Source organism: Neopsephotus bourkii, unplaced genomic scaffold (assembly GCF_033783945.1).
Source record: "Neopsephotus bourkii isolate Nb327-2 ecotype Australia unplaced genomic scaffold, CSIRO-AGI_Nbou_v1 NB_1292, whole genome shotgun sequence".
In the NCBI taxonomy this organism is placed as follows: Eukaryota; Metazoa; Chordata; class Aves; order Psittaciformes; family Psittacidae; genus Neopsephotus; species Neopsephotus bourkii.
In genome coordinates, this window is record NW_026901776.1 from 9,965,210 (window position 1) to 9,979,848 (window position 14,639).

Here is a 14,639-nt window from a genome sequence, read left to right on the forward strand (position 1 = left end):
GTCTTGCTTGGCTGACTTATTTCGTTATCTCATTTCACGTGGGAGTCACCACAATTAGAACAATCTCCATCCTCAGATATAGAAGAATCTCTGATGAGCAATTTCTTTGTAACATTTTGGGGATGTCTCTGTTGTTTTTCTTTATTTTTATGGAAGAATTTTATGATTTTTGACATCTGCAGGTAAAAGGAAAGCATTTTTTTTTAACTCGGATTGGGTATTTGTTGATGTAATACTAATATGCAAGTTGAGTGTGGGAAATGTTCCTTAAAAGCACAGCAAGAAGTAATTCTTATTGCATGAACCATTCTTCTAAGGGAAGTCACTGTCAGTCACTGGCTGAAAAAAATCCTCTTCTCTTGAGCCATTTTTATTGTTTAATACACAGAGAATTTACTCTTGAGTCTAGTTGCAGCACTTCACCCTGTTCCTAGGGGATTTTTTTCTGCAACCCAGGTGGTGAAGCTATGCATGACAATTTCCTTTTGCTATCAGATCTCTGAAATGTAATGTTGCAAGATTCCGGGTGCTGGGAGATTTATTTTGTGTTCTCTATTGCTTGTGTCAGTATTGTGGAAAGAAACGTGATCTGGAAAAAATGCATGCAGGACTGAATCTAAAAGTTCTGATTCCTGATCCATGATTTCTCCTCACTTTTTGTTCTTAACCCTGAGAGGATGGAAGCATGAGTACTGTTGGTCAGTTTTGTAATGAGTATTGGCTTGTGTTCACATGTTCAAGGTACTGTGATCAGATGGTTGGCACTGTCCCTAGAGTCAGGCTAAGGTGACCTCATTGCTGGCACTCTTTATAGCAAAAGGAGATGCATTTTAAAAGATTGGATATCTAAATTCTCATTTCTGTCATATTAACCAACTTATGTTAATATTCAGTTAGTCATCACCAATTAACAGGAAAAGTACAATGAAATCTTTTAATTATAAGACTACTAGCCTGACTCGGGGTACGCTGTTTTTCTCAGTAAGGCACATGGGTGAATTAACTGATAGACACTGGTTGACTCACACAAATCCCTTATTTGGACTCCATTATAAGCAGACCACTATGGTTTCCATCTTCTTAATTCAGAATGCCAAATTTGCTTTTGAGAATTCCCAGAGTGGCTCATGTTTCCAGAAGCAAAGCTGTGTGGGAGGCAGCTCTTTCAAAACAGCAGTGTATCTGTTTCTCTGAGTAATGGATAAACTACAAATCATGTAATTCCGCATCTTTGGCAGCAAGGTAGGCTGATTTACACTGAGCCCTGAGTCAGCCAGGTTGCTGTACATAAGGTGCCAGTTGGAGGGTAGAGTTGGGTAGAGACAGAGGATCTGTCTTGTGGATATTCTTCTGCAGAGGTTTAATTCAAGATAGGACTGGTTGCTCCATAGCTGTATGAATTCATTATGCACTGCTTTATTTTCCTTGTCAAGGCTCCTGCAGAGCATGCAGAGGTGGATTCAGTTATGTACTGGATGTTAGTTTAGCCCTAATAGATACATTTTGTGGATGTAAGCTCACAAAATCTATTTAATCTACGACATTGATCAAAAAGAAGGTTGTGTTAAGGCACACATTAGATGAATTATTGCAGCTTAATAAAAACTTATCACCTGTATACTGTGCAGAAAGCAGTTCACTTTTCTGGGAAATTTGAGGTGTGGAGTCTTGCTCTTATTGTAAAGCCAGGCACATTTTCAGCATACCTTATGTCAGTAAAAATGTAGACCCAAGCGAACCAAGTTGTCTGCTTGCCATGGGTGTAATATTGGAGTCCAACAACTGGGAAGCACTGTGAGACAAGGTCTGAAGCACAGGTAAGAGAAATGGCTTAGTTTATACTAAATATGAGGGACCAGGGAAAGTTCATAGAGCATACCTGAGAGGGAGAGGCTATCCTAGTCTGACTTCATTAGATATTTGCTCAAGGAAGGTCATGATGGTGGTAAGCAGTGGATCATTGAAATAACAAGGATATGGACAGTGCTTTAGCCACAGCAGTTACCTTTTCCTGGCTAGTCCAGGACAGCTAACACAAAGTAGACATGTTTTCCTTGCGCACAAGATACCACACAATGGAAAATTAAAGGTAAAAACTTGTGCAATAGGAATAGGCTGCTCTTCTGCAAAAACATATAGTTCTCTTGTTACTTGTTATATTAATGTTCTTTCAAAATAGATTTAACTGAGCTAAAGCCTTTTTTTTTTTCTTGGTGACTGCAGTAATGGCTTTCCGCAGTTAGTTTTCTTGCAACACTGCTACCAACCATTTAATTTTTAGTACACCTTGCATTACATTTGTTTGCAGCTTCTATTAAACAAAATGCAGAACTGATTCTGCTATACACAGATTGGGGAAGCGAAAATGTCTTTTCTAGCCTGACCTGACTCAGATTGTAGAGCTGCAGATCTGCTGAAATCCACTGCCTCTGACATGCCATGAAAATAAGGCATGGGTATGCCATGTTCCAGTCAGTAACATGCATCTCGTGCCATTTGAGACCTCTGGTCAATATATCCATTGTAAGAGGGGAAAAAAGAACAAGAAACCACAGCAACAGAAAAAGGCACTACACCACCTGAAGTAACAGTCCTGAACTTTAACTTTTTAAGGTTTTCCATACACTTATTGTTATAAGCTGAAATTTATGAAGTAGTTATTGCAGACAGTATTCTGAGTAGTTCTTTAAAAATAGCTGAGCACTTTGAATCTATAGCATGCATGCACTGCCTGGGCTTCTTTTGTTTGGGTTTGTATTGCTGGTGTATGCTAAATTAAATTGTTACCCATATGGAAAGAGAGGGAAGCACAGTATGGTGCTTTCATGTACCACCTTCAGTCATAAGAGGTATAATTTACATGGTTTGCCTTAAAAATCTCCCTGTTGCCCAGGGAGGAAGCAGGTCAAACCAGCATTCAGTTTTGTGTCAGCAGCAGCCTACTCAGTTTGTGCAGGGAGAACCAAGTTGGCTCATGGGAGAAGCTAAAAGAGTTGACAGATGAAGCCTGCAGTTGTTTAGGACTGTGTATACTCTACATGTATCTCTGTATGACCCAGCTATGGTTGGAAGGAAGCTAATCAGTTCATTTTATATTCAGTATTGCCAGCAGGAGAGGTTGTTAGAGGGGACAAAGATAATTTGTCTTTTATTTGATCCTCATTTTGATTGTTAAGCAAATGGGTACATGCAGTAGAATGGGAAGTATCTTGCTGCTTGGTGGTGACCCCAGCTGCAGGCTGTCTACCTTCAGTCTGCCCAAAGGGATGCCTCAGCAAGGAAGTTCTAATATTTTTCCTAAAATATTTGTTGTGAATACAACAGATTCACAGTCGGAGAGTGAGGCTTCTCCTGAGAAACGGCCACGGCTACTGGATGACAGTAATGACAGGCCTGAAGAAACCAGTCGATCCAAACAGAAGAGTAGACGCCGATGCTTCCAGTGCCAAACAAAACTGGAGCTAGTACAGCAGGAACTGGGATCATGTCGCTGTGGTAAGTACTGCTTGTCAGTAGTGTCTGGCTTTCTAATGCAGCCATGCTCGGATCTGTATCGGAAGTAGAAATACAGAGAACACTTGCATTATTTTTTTTTAATCTTTCAAAGGTAACTTTAAACAGAAGCCATAGCTTCCACTGGTAGCAGAAAGTTATAATTAGTTTCTGTCTAATTTCCCCTTTAAAACTTTGGCCTTGATGTACTGCCTCAAGAGAGCTCAGATGTTAATGAATTTAGCTTCACAAGTCCCTGTAAGGCGGGAGAGCATCATACCCACTTGACAGGAGAAGAAACACAAAGCACGTTAAAATACACAAAGATGACAAGGTTTTCACAGAGCTTTAAGAAACATAGGTCAGCATCTACATTCTGCATTTTATAATTACATTATTATTAAAAAGTTTAAGCAAAACCCCACTCTAACTGAAAACACTCATAGTTAGCTCTTGGTGGGGAAGACCTGTCCATAATACTTAGTTATCCACCCTGGCTTTTCCAGAGTTGATAACACTGTCCAGCTAATTGAATTGAGGATGATAATCTCATGCAGACAGCTAATCTAGGGTTTCATATTACATGCAAATAATCTTTCTGAAACAATAATTAATGTGACTGGATTCCAGAGGAGATCCTCTCCCTTCATGGAATAATTGTGTTTATAACTGGTTTAAATGTGCTTGTCAGACCCAGTGAGAATGCACAAGGTAGTTTTACCTGCTAATTATTTTTACATATAATCATGTGTTTCAATCTTATGCTTGTGCTCTCTGACCATACTTGTATCAACACATGCAGAGAAATTTGTTTAGTTACTTCATTGTGTCTCAGCAGGGGGATAATTTCCAAAGGATTTGCACAGACAATAAGTGCAATTCACACTGCACCTGTGAATTGGAGGATATTGTACTAAAATGTTTTCTGGATAGAAGGCATGTCTTTCAGAGCATCAATGGGGGGAGAAAGGATTAGCTAAGCTAGTTACAAAGACACAGTTAAATGAGGCAGACCTCATTTATATATAGTGTATAAATGAGTTCTAAATAATGAGCAATAGAAACTGGTAAAGATTCAATGATTATCCTTTGTTCTTCAGTATCTATCTGTCTTCAGCCTTTAGAGATTACTTTTGTGTTCTGTTGTGCTCCTTTGGACATGAGACAAGCTTTGTTTCAGGTACTGGGGAACTGCTGTAGAACTTACATATGTTATTTTGAAGCCATCAAACATGAAATCAAAAGCTGTAATGTAGAAATTCTTATTATGGAAATCCTGTGTCTCAATACTTTGAAGTATCCAGTAACATTTTTACCAAACTAAAGAAATTCAGCACTGTCAGTGACATAGTTTGGCATGGCCTTTCCTGCTCAGCGTGGTAGGGGCAGGAGTTTCTGCTCCTGGTATTCTGCTGTCACAGATGTCTTGAGGCTGCTTACAGGGACCTGACTTGAGATAAAAGAATCCTCCCTAATACTGGGAACAAGAGAGTTTTACAGGTTTGGGGGCAATTAAAGAAAAGCTGATTTAGAGATTACGTTCTGTCATTAATTTTTCCTGCATTCTGCAAAACTGGAGCTATGTAGGAGCAATGAAGTTGAAAACAACTTTTTAGAAGTCCTTCCATTTATTAACAATGTTTTTCAAATTATAAAATCAGACATGCCTTTTTTTTTCCTTTTTTTTTTTTTTTTCTTAAATTGGATGACAAATATGGCTCCTCTCAAATTTTCTGGAGGTAGTTCCACAATTCAACACTGTTGCAATACGAATGTTGTCAACGAATGTTGAATTGTTTTCACTGGATAGCTACAGCTTTATGAAAATAATTGTTAAAGGTCATAAAATGTGTTAATAAAACATGAATAGGAAACAAAAAAATCTGAAGTTCCTCAGCAATAAGTGAGGAAAAGAAAATTTACTTTCCTACATTATGTATTACATCCTATTTAGTTTAAAGTATGTATAATAAACATTTCTATCCCACACATTTTAGAAGGACTGAAGAGACTGTATCTTTGGTTTATCTGTGCAGCTATAACTTTTAATTAATACTGTATTCAGTACGTATGTGTTCCCTGTAATGGAATAGTCTCCTGTGATGTGAAAGTAAGCATACCATGTGCTACTTAGTAGTAAAGTTAATAAGTAAGCAAAACCTTACCACTGAGCAACACAGGTCATCTCAGCTGCACATCACCTGAACTGCTTTACCAGTACCCACCAGCTTTTGTCATTTTACACAGCTGCCTTGGATACCATTCTCAGTAAGTTTGCCCTGCTATCTGTAAAACTAGGTTTCTCTAGGTCATGAATGACAAGCCAGCTCAGAAACCCTGGGGAAGGAATGAAGGGAAACAGGCCAGAATAAACGTGTTAAAATTCTCATTAATTTAAAATGTTTTCTAAATCCGTATGTGATCAGGTTATCCTTTTTGTCATAATGTGAAGCACTGGTAACAATGTGTATTTAATTGAAAGAGTTGGAAATACAATCAACTGGTGTAGAACAAGCCTGTATATCAAAAGTAATGGCCAAGGTAGAACATTTTTTGATCTGGACTTTCTACCACTGCTATTAAATTCTTGGCATCTTATTTCTTAACTGAAGCAATAAAAAAAAAAGTAGAAAACCCCCTCAACTTTAAGCGTTAAAATAAATGCTGGTAGTCAGAATCGATAAAAAGGCAGACACGAACTTTAGAAGGACAAATGTGTGTGTTTTGCTTGGATGTAAGGAAAAGGGATTAACCACAGAAATACTATGTTATTCCAAAGCTGCGTCTGAAACCCTGTTGTTAAAATCTAGATTAACTCCACATAATAGCAGTTTTATTGTTTGCCTATTACACATCATCTTGCCTTGATGTTAAAGGTCCTGGAAATCATTTCCCATTGTTCTGGTGTCTCTTCCAGTGGGATTTTTAGACATAGTGGAAAGAGAAATTTATACCTGCTGGACAATGTTTTAATGTAGATATACCTGCAAGTATTACTCCAGCATAGCTGGGACTTGTCCAACAGGGCACAACCTTTTTAAAAGGGGACAGAGTACTCTACCTCTTTATCTCAAATTCAGAGATATTTTGGAGAGACTGCTGTGTTGTCTCTGTTGTCTCCTGTAGGACCTGTCCTAGTGAGGTGTAGAGAGGTGATGCTGCTGAGCTTGTTCCTTTGACAGTATATGGAATTTTAGACAGATCTGACAGTGCTGCAGGGCTTTGTCATGAAAAAAAGACAATTCACCAGAGATTGAAAAACCAAAAAAAAAAAAAACCAGCAAGGGTTCTTTGAACACAAAAATTTTTCAGATACAGAAAATGTGTGTATTTTCATACACACACACACACACACATACACACTCGTTCTGCTTCTGCTCCATACAAGTTATTAACTGCTGACAAGAAATTCACACCTCATAAATAATGCTTAAGAGCCATTGCTATATAAATTGAATGTGTTATGAATTGTGATGGGCCTTTTTCTAGCGTTCTGTGCCTGGAGCAGGAAGAACAGAGGATGTCATTTTCATTAATTTCTAATGAGGTGCCAATTAAAGCCAAGGAAGGAACTCGGAAGAGTCACAGAGCTCCCCTGAATTCTGTGCCCTGAGGCTGTCAAACAAGCATGCTGCAAAGCCTCCTCTGAAAGTTCCAGTAAATTACAAACTCATCCAGAGCACACACAGACAAATTCAGCTTCTCTTTGATCTTCAAAAGAGCAATTTGTAAGACGAGTTCTGAGCCTTTTCACACAGCGAACTGGGAGAAGTGATAGGACTTGTTAATTGCTGATGCACTTTGCAAGCTTCAGTGAGAAAGAGAAATTTTAAAATGAATTCCCATTTTGTGCCTCTGACTGCATAACCTTTAAATCAACACTGCTAGAACAAAACTGTCTTCCTGTGAAGCGTTTCTAGATGACAGTTACACTAGGCATGTTTTCCAGGCAGCGATGTTCTGTGCTTTTGGGTGGGCCTTTCAACAGTTTATTGTCTTCTGATGGATAATGGTTGTATTGAAATAATGTATTTATTTAATATTAGATTTAGTAATCAGGAAGTTACAAAAATCTTATTCTTCAAGTTACATTCTATTACAGTATTTCTGCTGGGAGTGCAAGCAGTCCAAAATCAATTGCCAGTGATCCTTGATCTGAAAATTATGTTGTCAGTACAGTGATAGGATAAGCAGGTGGTACTAGAGCCTTGTTTAAAATGAGGGGGAGTGAGTTTGAGAGTGACAGTAGCTATATAACATAGAGTTCTAGAAGGGTGTTTTAGAAAAAGACAGATTGATTATTTGCAAATAACATGGTAAACTTACGGGCCTTGTCCTACTCAATAGCAATATGCATCTTGTCAACTTGTGCATTTTTAAAAGACAATGAACTTTAAACTTCTAAGACATAGAAATTATTTGCACAAAAAGGGTAGCTTAATTTTATGGCAGAGGCTTATATTTTACAGCAAATAGTTCTGGTATCACTTGCTGTGTAAAGCAAACACATGGAAGTCTGCAGTGTTCTTTAAGAACAAATATTGTTGGAATTGCATAAGGTGTATGAGGATATTCTAGAGGATCAGTAAAGGAATTTCTTGCATGTCATGTTAGATACAGTCCCAGTCAGAAAAAAATCAGTGCAGTATACCAGCTCTTCAGTACCTGTTATGTAGAATAGTTTGTCATTTGTAGGCAACATCCTAATGGACACGTCTGTAGCTTGAAGTCCATCTGTCCGGAACTCTTGACAGTCAGTGGGGTGGCCAAGATAATGGGCCCTGGAAGTAAGTCAAGTTTTACTTTTCAGTATCAGTGCCTTAGAAAGATGTTGATTTGTTTGCATGTTTCTCAGATAGGAATATCAAGATTTTCATGTTCTTTGGCCACAGTAGATGCTAAGTAGGATGGGAAGAAGTTGAAAACTTCTAGTTTGATCACACTTAAGAAACTAACTGCTCAGTTGTTGTGCAAGCTGATCAAACACTCATTAGCCCTATTTCTTGCCTGTGTGGACAAGAAAGATTTTCTTGGAGTGTTACTGGCCAAGGTTATGTTGTAACAAGTTATAATTTCCCAGAATACAGACTGACTTGAACAGTTCTGTGTTCACCACTGCTCTTGGAGGAGACTCGGCAGTAGATACTAACCGCAGGCATGGGTGGAGGCAAAACATGTTGGTTTGCTATTTTTACTTGTGAGATGTTGGCAAGTATTGGTGTTTGTCTCTTTCTGGATTTGAAGGGATGCACATTCGCAAGTGGCTTCTACAGCAGTAAGACTTTTGAGTGAGGAAATGAGAGTCTCACTTTGCTGGTTAGCCAGAGTGGTGCCTTGCTGTGCTGAAAGTGTGGAATGATGGCTTAGTACACTGTTGGGGTACATCACAGACTCCTCCTTTATAAGGGCATAACTTTCCTTCCTATCTAGCTAGAAATTTTATGTGGATATAACTTTATGCATATAGATTGCTGTCCACTGCTCATTGTGATTTAGATCTAACTACTAAAGCATGTCTCTAGAAAGAGGACAGATTTTAGTCTTCACAGTACACAATGTGCTGGGTGTCCCTGTAATACTGTTGAGAATATGACTTTAATGCAAACTGGATAAATCTCATGGTAAACTTGTATTAGAACTTGGTGAAATGCCTCATCAAGATGTGATCAAAGTGGTAAGATTGTCTTGATAAAATGGTCACTTGAAAAAAGTAGCTCAGAGGAAAGCTGACCTTAAGGTAATGAGGGAATAAACCCATGGGGAATACATTCATCTTGCACTAGAACATTAATAACAAAGTGGCATTACATCTCTTACAAGTCCTAAACCAACTCCTGATTTAAGTCTGGTGCATTCTAAAGATAATTTGGTGCTTGCCAAATTATCTGTCTGTCTCTATATAATTAACAATGGAAAGGGCTTTTAAAACATTGATGAGTAAATGCAAATTAAAGGAGATCCCACCACTGTGAGAAAGCATTATAAACAAGTTGTAAAAAATCTTCCGTTTTAGCAGGGACAGGAGCAAAACTTTCTTGAAATATTTTTCAAACTTGCCTTCTAAATCACTTCAGAAACTTTTCTTATGTCTACATATGCATATATATATGTGTGTGTGTGTATATATATATATACACTCACACGAACTCATAAGCGTATCTAAGTAGTATAAAAAAAGAGTTTTCTGGTATATCTCTCTGCTTATTTTTTTACATTCCTGTTTTTAATTTGATTCTGTATAAATCTGTAACAACCTGGTGGAATTCTTTTCTTGGGATTTTTTTAAGCATCCATCACTTCTGGTCTTCTGCTAAGCAGAAGGGTAAGAGGAAAAAAGAACAGACTCATACCAAGCATTTTTGGTAGCCACCAGAAACAAAATGTGGCCCCACAAAAGAGATTGTACCTTTTCTACAGATAACTGTAGACAGGTAAGTCTCACTGTAATACAGTAATACAGATAAAACAAGTGGAAGAAAACGAACTGCAGATTCTTAACTTGTATAACAGAGCTGCTTGTTCATAAACACAGGAGATGAGGCATTTGTTTGGATTGTGCCAAAATAAATTTGGAATGATGTGATTTACTTAGTTAACTTAGAAATTATCTTAAGAAGGACAGGAAGAAAGAAATAAATTTGGAATAGATAAGGAAGAAAAAATAAAAGCTCTTGACAACTGCACAATCTTTGTACAAAGTAGTCCAACATGTATTGACACTAATGTTTCTCTTAAATCTTGGTAAAATATTAAATTGTGGTTCCATTTCCATGGAACCTTTTTCTCTGGAGAAGAATTTGTAATGGTGCAGGTCAGTTTAGTTTCTAGATGGATAAGGTTTTTCTGGTGCAAACCAAAATGCCTTCAGGACATGGATATACGTTGGTATAACATAGATACTTCGATTAACATTAAATACATGCACTGCTTCTGGAGATTGAGTCAACCAGTTCAAGAAGTATTAAAAGAAAAATCCTTTTTGCGACTAGTTGCATACTGTAATTCTGGCAAGTCTTCCTGCCAGGCCTTAAGATGTACCATATTCAGCTGTCTTCTGTTGACTGTTGTCCTAAGATAGTTGCTCCCAGAATAGGTGTTTTGCCTCAGGCATTCAGCCATTCCAGTAATGCTTGCAGCTTAGTTTACAAGCTTACAGTGTTAAAAAAGGAAAACTATTGAAGATTAACTTAAAACTGAAAGGAGTTTTTGTTTTGTTTTATAAAGGTTTTATCTCAAAACTATAATTTGATAGGGAATACACACTATTAACTACTGTTGGTCTGCCTGGTTAGTATGTATTCTGAAAATTCGAGAAATTCAAAGCAGGGGACTAATTGGTGACTCATGGGTTTCAAGGGTAGGACCCAAAAAAAAACACTCTAGTGCCTAGGCTTTAGAAAATCTGTCCACAGCTTTGAAAGTGTAAATGGAGTTCATGGTCTGCTTATAATTAGGAATCATGAAATAGTTTGAAAAGGCTCTACTATACTCCCCCAGTTTGTTCAACTAGTGTGGCTTTCTTACAGCATGTGCTGATTCTGGTTTCTTCCACTATGCTACTTAAAGTTCTGCAGCAGGCGGCTCTCCTGATTCAGTGATGTATAGTGTGCCTGTTAGTTACATTCTTCAGTCCCAATCAATTCATGTTATTGAAATGGTCAGTTGGTCTCTTAAGTCCTCAGGTTCTCCTTAAGTAGAACAAGTTAGCATGTTCCTTTTAAAAACAAACCAAAAAAAAGGAGTTTTATTTTTACACTACTATGTTGTAAGCCCTTCAGGTTCTATACTATAGTATGAGTGAAAAAATAAGCATTTTGTTGGTGTGCTACATTTGGTCTCTTCTTTCATACATGCCTGTCCTGTGGTTAAAGAAGAAAGAAGAATATGAGGTAAGAAAGCCACATTAGTTGAACAGTTGAAGATGCAGTTTTTAATTGTCTTGCATACACAAGAGATGCATGCCCTAGCTGAGACTATCTTATTTCTAATTCTGTCTCTTTCAGTACCTTTAGGGAAGAAATTTGCCCTTTGAGTCTTTTTTTTTTCTTATCAGAAAATGAAGATAATACCTACCTACCTGCCTGATGTTCAAGGAAACATTTTTGAAGGTTAAAGAAGCTCTACCTTTACTAATCAAAGTTCTTTCTTTAAAATGTTCTTATTTATTGAGTCTCACAGGATTTGATATGAAGTCAAAATGTTACAGCTTCTCCAGGGCTGTGTGCTTAGAAAGCTCCTGCTGGTTGGCAGAGGGCTGGAGCAGTTTGTTCTCAAAAGGAGAGGTACTGCCTAGATACAGCATTCCCCATCAAAGTGAATCAAACACATTTGTCCATATGTTAACAAATAGCTTTGCAAGTATGTACTGATTTTACTAATATGCTTGATATTTGAAGTAAACAGAGAAGGCCCAAAAACATGGCATAATAATCTGACAAATCCCAAAAGAACACTATAAGTTAGATAAACTGATCATCAAGTAAGGCTTAGGTAGGGTGGAATGATGCCCAGTAAATTTTGTTGGTGAAAATATAAATTCTTCATAGGAAGACCTAGAGGGGAAACATCACACCAATTGCTGCATCAGAACTGGGAGGACAAAATGGATATGGAAAGGAATTGTCAAAATTTACCTCAAAAAGTCAGAATTTTTTTTCAGGAACTACAGCTGGTTCACACAAACTAAACGGGAAGGGTGGAACTGTAGGTATAAGTCTTTATTTTCCATCATGGTATAAATATGGGATAAATAGAGCTCTGAATGGAGCTCAGTTTCCCTTTGGTTAGAAGAAGAATTACGCTTGACATAGATTGCAAGAGGTCACAGGAATAGAAAGCTTGTGTGAAGCAGAATGTGTAATTTAACAGACCCTGGACATAAGGTATAAATAGGGGATAATGATATAAAATAAATTTCATTTAGGTTTAAGAGAGCTGCTTCTCTCCAGTGATGTGACCGGCAAGCCTAGCTGATGTCAGACTGTGGATCAATACAGTGCAACCTCTAGAAAGCTATTTAAACTCAAGACATAAATAATACAATTCAGGAGATATACTGGAAGGCAGACTTGGAGTCATATTCAGCATGTGGTGATTCAAAGTCAAAATACATGCAGGATTCAGGAGAACAGAATTAATACAACATGTACAGTATTTTGGTATAGACTTCCATTATTCATTCCAGTTCTTTATTAGTAGCTTAATCTTTCATGCATTTTCATTGGGCTAAACAAAATGATACACATACATTATTGAATCACTCAGTATTGTGTGCTATTTTAATTAAGTTACTGGGTACACTTGGGCTTTTAATTAAATCCTCAGCTTTTGGCAGAAGTGTATTAGCTCAGGTGGCCCTGGTGTAGACAGAAATCTAGAAGTATTAATACCTTGTTCTTTTAAAAGTGTCAAACACTGCACAAGGCCCTGCATTGGTGTTAGGATGGCTCTGTCATCCACCTGCCCCTTCTCAAGAGGCCTAAGATTTCACACTACTCAAATCTAAATGTCCTGGGTAGGAAACAAATACTTGGACACTACATTTTTGGCATAATTCTGCTTTTTTACAGCATGTCCTGTCCTTTGGATTCATTCTCTCACATCCTATGGGATATAACCTTGTGAAACTAAGAACAATATGGGAAATGCAGTGTTGTTTCAGTATGTTCCCAGCCCTGCAAACATGGCAGTGAACATGTCTTTTGCAAGTGTAGTAATATTAATTTCTCCTGAATATAACATTACAAGATCACGGTTATTCAAAAAAGCAAACACTTTTCACCTACTTAAAGTCTAGATTTTCCCCAGTGAACATAACTTTTCCTTTCCCTCAAGTCAGTTGTACACTGGTGTTCACTCTCTGGCACCGCTATGCTGCAAGTTGTTGGGAGCAAAATTGGTTGAGTGTTTTTTGGTTGTAGGTTGTTTTTTGTTTGGGTTTTTTTTTTTAATCTCTTGTTAAATTAACTTTTGTTTCAGTTATATTGAGAAATCATGTGACATTAAAATGTTAATTTCTGTGAATGTGCATCTATAAGCATAGATGAACTGGGATCATACCCCAGTTCCACAGGTGTTCCACCAGCTGTGCTGGCTGGTAAGTCAGCTTGTAGTGTCTCAACTACTGCTCTTGCCTGACTGCTGTGGGCTGCAGCTTATGAGGACAGTGTATAAAGTTGGAAGGGGAGTCTACATATGAAATGTGTAGGTTAGTGACTTCTGAGGTATAAAGCAGTTTAAAAGTGAGTATTGATTGAATGCTCCGTCCCTGGCAGTGTTCAAGGCCAGGTTGGACGAGGCCTTGGGTGATACGGTTTAGAGCGAGGTGTCCCTGCCCATGGCAGGGGGATTGGAACTTGGTGATCTTAAGGTCCTTTCCAACCTTAACTATTCTATGATTCTATGCCCATGGAAGTAATCATGTACCTGGGTTGCTGCATTAGACTGTCTCTGATAGATGTTGGCCTTAACTCCTGGATCCAGGGTGGGATGAAGAAGTTTTGATGAACTCTTGTGTGCATGTGTTACGTACAGCAAGAAAATTATTTGGTCCAAACCAGAAGATTTAACTCCATTTATTTTGTGGTACATGGCGGGACTGTGGTATGATCCTGACTGAGACCTTCAATATTTAGTAAGGCCTGGCCCACAGCAAATTTTATTTTATTATAATTATTTTTATTTCTATTACAAAGCAATTAAATTTGCTGTCTGTATCACTTTGTTCAATGCAGGCTCTTTGAAATTCAGAAATAATTTCCTGAAAACCTCAGTTCTGTTCCTGAAGAGGCTCCCTTGTTTTATGGAGTTGGTATCTACTAGAGCAAAACCAGAACTTGAACATAGGACACTGCCGTATCTTAATTTTTTCCCATTCCAAATACGCTGTCTTCAAAGAAACAGGAGGAGGCTGTTTCTTTTGAGTTCTTCTTAGTTCTAAAGTCAAGGAGTAGAATAGTGTCTTATGTAGAACCTCCTTGAGGAATGTTGATTAAAAAAAAAAAACCTAAAAAATCAGTATGTGGTCTGCCCTCAAGTGATACAAATTCTCTGTTAAAAATTTGTGTCACATTTAATGTAGGAAAAAACAGTTTGACAGCTTTCTGTGCAAGTAGTAAGATAAATAGAGTGAATGTGAAATAGGATAG

General features: G+C 37.8%; 1 protein-coding gene across 3 annotated transcripts in view; it reads left to right on the forward strand.

Annotated features, from left to right (window-relative positions):
- Positions 1–14,639, forward strand: part of ZFAND3 (zinc finger AN1-type containing 3) — a 135,658-nt gene that overhangs the window by 113,445 nt on the left and 7,574 nt on the right. For all 3 annotated transcript variants that reach the window (XM_061365979.1, XM_061365978.1, XM_061365980.1), the window contains one exon: positions 3,325–3,495. In XM_061365979.1, coding sequence (XP_061221963.1) covers positions 3,325–3,495 — 171 coding nt within the window. The remainder of the gene's footprint in view (positions 1–3,324; positions 3,496–14,639) is intronic.